Below are 4,515 nucleotides of genomic sequence, written 5' to 3'. Positions count from 1 at the left end.
AGAGCAACCTGGGCTCTCATAACACCCGAGCAGTGCCACAGACTGATCGACTCCATGCCACGCCGCATTGCTGCAGTAATTCAGGCAAAAGGAGACCCAACTAAGTATTGAGTGCTGTACATGCTCATACTTTTCATGTTCATACTTTTCAGTTGGCCAACATTTCTAAAAATCCTTTTTTTGTATTGGTCTTAAGTAATATTCTAATTTTCGGAGATACTGAATTTGGGATTTTCATTAGTTGTCAGTTTTAATCATCACAATTAAATGAAATAAACATTTGAAATATAACAGTCTGTGTGTAATGAATGAATATAATATCCAAGTTTCACTTTTTGAATGGAATTACTGAAATAAATCAACTTTTTGATGATATTCTAATTATGTGACCAGCACATGTAGATAAAGATGCAAATTTATCTGACCCCTTGTCCAGCTAATATCCACCACAGCACTGGAAGAAAGTTACTGATACCATTAAAATACAGTTGGTAATTTATAGGCACTGGTTGTCATTGTTACTCATCACTGCTGCCATACATACTGATTTCTGTACCCCGTAGCCTCATACTGGTTTTACAGTATGTATATAATTTTATATATACTGGTAGGAGAGATGTTAAGATTCTATATTTTCTTTTTTAACACCACTGTGGTGATCTGCTTTAAAAATTATGTATTGCAGTTTTAAGGGGAGGAGCTACTGTAACTTGAAACGCCACTTATAGACACATGAATTAATGTTTACTTCATTACCAGTTTGTGCAGCAGCTGAACGAATACATAATCCTGAAAAATAATGTGCTTTGATTTGCCTTTAATTTGTTCTTTAGCATGTAAGCATTTAATTCCTGAATGTCACAATTGTGTTCCTTTCTTTCTTTGCTCTTCCTTCAGAATATTAAGAAAATGTAATATAAAATGCCATGAATTTGTTATTTATCTTCCTGCTTGCAGATGACAGCTTTGGTAATGTCATCATGCCAGTTCAAACTCAGGTGTCTGGGGAAGAGGGAGAAAATATAATTCTGTCCTGTAACTACACCTCAGCAATTAGTCTGCAGTTATCGTCAATATCCAGAATCAGCTCCAGAATTTCTTTTAATCATACTACATGCAACAGGGAAAGTTTCACAACATTCCAAAATTGTAGATTTAGATCCTCGATTCTTTGAAAAGTTAATGAAAAGAATACCTATGTGGATCTGGTGCTCTCAGTGACAGGAAAATCATTAACACAATAAGCCACTGTAGAAATCCCTTATAATTTTCCAGTATTTCCAGCATTTTTCATACTGGTAGTATCAATAATGCTGTATGCTTTGGATGCACTACTGCTCAAGCAATTGGGATCAATTTATTATATTACCTATATCTACTCTGTGCAAGGGATAGCTGATAACTAACAATTTACAATCAGGCTTTAGCTAATGATCACTACACATTTTACTCATGCAAAACACTTAAGAGAAGCTTTTTAGGGGAATATTATTTAAAATAATCATAGAAAATACAATCACAAAGAGGGTCTTCAGACATGACCAAAAAACACACAGACATATATTTTAGCATATCTTCAGTTGGCTATATGTAAAGAAGCCAAGTGCAGATATGTTCAAATACATAAATTATTTAAGTTGGTACTCTGATTAGGGGTCCAGGTTGAGATAATATGGCTGTCACACATTCAATTACTGTTTGTCTATTTATATAAATGTGGCATTTTCAGTGTTTCTGCCATCACAGGCCTGAGAGACCTAAACTTGCTTTTCCTAAAGATAATCCTAAATATCTAGATGATTTGCATATGGAATATTGATCCATCAGTCACTTTTTCCTGTCTAACTGTACCTAATGTATGTTCATTTCTGTCATTTTAGAAGGCTACATATATATTATAAGGTGGAGCTTAATACAGGCAGGTAAAACATTATCAGTTAAACTAGGAATCCACATCACATCCACATCCACCCATAGCCAGAGGGGAACTGGCCCCCACAGTGAGTCTGGTTTCTCCCAAGGTTATTTTTCTCCATTAATCTACATCTTATGGAGTTTTGTGTTCCTTGCCACAGTCGCCTACAGCTTGCTCACTGGGGTTATTAATACAATTATCATTTAATTATTTATAAACACTATTAAAATTCGTATTTTATCTAAATTACACAATGATGATTAATCGACTTTATAGACATTACAGTTCTTATCGTCTGTTAATGCTAATATTCTGTAAAGCTGCTTTGAAACGATGTGCGTTGTGAAAGGCGCTATACAAATAAAATTGACTTGACTTGACTTGACATCACAGATCACTGGGAGAAGCAGCAGATGTTTGATTTAACCTGTACTTTATCTACTGCCATGTTGGCTTTTATACTTATATTACTGATTTTAACTGAAGGTAAAATATTACAAGTATCATTACATCACAATATTACATACATTTGCAATACTGTAAATAAATGTATTATATATACAGAATATTGTAATTATGCTCGATTGTTTTTTTGTAGGAAACAGAGCCAGAGATGTTATCATGCCGTATAGCGATGCAATAATTGCCACTGAGAGTGAGAATGTGACACTCTCTTGTAACTACACTGGTTCTGTTGATAGTCTTCACTGGTCTCGGCAATACACAGGTTTGCCTCCACAGTTCCTTATACTGGATTACTCAGGATTTATTAATGAAGCTCGTCCTCCAGTTTCTGGAATCTCCATCAAACACAGAAAAGAAAGCACTAGTGTGGATCTAGAGATCTGCTCTGCTGCAGTATCAGACTCTGCTCTATACTACTGCGCCCTGCAGCCCACAGTGACAGGAAAAACTCTTCACACCATAAAAAACACGACTCAGCAGTTAACAACACATAATCACTATACATTCTATGTTTAATATCTGATTTTAGATTAAAAGCTTTCTGGCTGTGGTTGTTGTATGCACTAAATGTACTTCTAAATTGTTAATAAAACAGAATTATTCATTTTGTTTTCATTAATTAGTATATTGATATTATTGAATAAGTTGATACAAATTAGCATTGATAGACCATCAGACTTTGTTCTGAAGCATGCAGTCATGTATGGTAAAATATCAGTAATTAAAATGCTTTCGTCACAGTTCAGATTTGACTATACAGTGTACAGACATGGGGAAACAATATCAGAAAAAAATGTCATGAGGATTCCCCAAGGTAAATGTTGCTGAATAATTTTTTATCAGTTTATTTTTAATACTTATAGATTTAGATTATATATTAGACTATAATTATCATTTCTGATCAGTTTTACAAATTTGTCTATTTTCAGTGCAGAAGTTGTCTGAGAAATCTTAATTTCACAGCACCACTAGGGGGGGGGAAATTCTATCAGAGATATTCAAACATTTTAGATAGACCACACCATTTTATCTGTATGAATTCACATGTTCAGTACGCATCAGCAGATGGCCATATTGCTCTATAAATTCTTAATAAAGAATTGAAAATGCATAATCATAAAGTTAGTTGAAATGTAAACACATGGTTCTGTTTTTGAACTCCTATAGAACATTGATCCTTTACTTGGGTAAAAACAAAATATATTAATTGTCATGAAAAAAATCTTACACTACACAAAATATTAATGATGTACGTATAGATTATTGTACCATGATGCATTTTCTGCTGACCTTAAAACTGAGTGAAATTGCTCCTTAAAATCAGCTGCCTCGTCTTCATCTCCATCAGGAAATGAAACTTATTTGTAGGAGCATTAAGATTTTGTGCAATATGAGATTTTTTCATGACAATATGAGACAGTAATATTAGAATGTGAACACAATGCCACAAGTTCAAGCCCCAATCTCCTGGATACAAACATCAACATTATAACTGTAACCTTTAAATTTGCTAGTTCGTTATTTTATTTTATTTCACTAGTTGATTATTTTATTCGGGGAAAAAGGAACAGATGTCAAACAATAATAATTTATTTAAGAAAATGTTTTGTACATTTTTATTTGTCTTATATAAAGTTTTATATATATTGGTGTAGAGGTTATTTTGTTCTCCTGCCTCTTTAAGGCAGAGCGCGCTGGGAAAAAGAAAAAAAAAAAGAGGTGAAGTGAGTTGTATGCGAGTTAGGCGGCTGTACATGCTGTTATGCCGATGCTTCTGATTAAAGAAGAAACGTGAATTATCACCATTGTAACCCGTGTTTCATTTATGTTACCCACGATGAAGAGACTGGAGTAATCGCCGACGCGGCATCAAGAAATAAGGGTTACAGACTGGTGGCAGCGGTTTCAAGTTCAAGAGTTTCTGGAAGTTTCACGGCAGTAGCATTTAACTACGACGGCGCATTTCTAATGCACCGCGAAGCGTAGTGGTGAGTGAACTTTGAAGTGACATTTGGTCTGTTTAAGGGACTATTTCATCACTTGCTCCGTTCGAAGTTTAACAGCACCTAATTGACGGGAAAATGTCTATTGATTCTCGCGCGCTTCCCGCACGCGCCTCGTCTCTCAACGGGAGC

The 4,515-nt window shown here is 34.8% G+C and overlaps 1 gene segment (V, D, J or C); it reads left to right on the top strand.

Annotated features, from left to right (window-relative positions):
• Positions 1–2,361: 2,361 nt before the first annotated feature.
• On the top strand, positions 2,362–2,815 carry LOC127641606 (T-cell receptor alpha chain V region CTL-F3-like; the record flags this gene model as incomplete). The annotated part of the segment is given in 2 exon segments: positions 2,362–2,401; positions 2,514–2,815. Coding segments are annotated over 2 exon segments (342 nt in total), but the record flags the coding sequence as incomplete, so codon positions are not given.
• Positions 2,816–4,515: the final 1,700 nt, after the last annotated feature.

This window comes from Xyrauchen texanus, unplaced genomic scaffold (genome assembly GCF_025860055.1).
Source record: "Xyrauchen texanus isolate HMW12.3.18 unplaced genomic scaffold, RBS_HiC_50CHRs HiC_scaffold_1149, whole genome shotgun sequence".
NCBI classification, from domain to species: domain Eukaryota; kingdom Metazoa; phylum Chordata; class Actinopteri; order Cypriniformes; family Catostomidae; genus Xyrauchen; species Xyrauchen texanus.
Note: the sequence above shows the minus strand (reverse complement) of the source record. Positions and strands in the feature narration are given on the sequence as shown.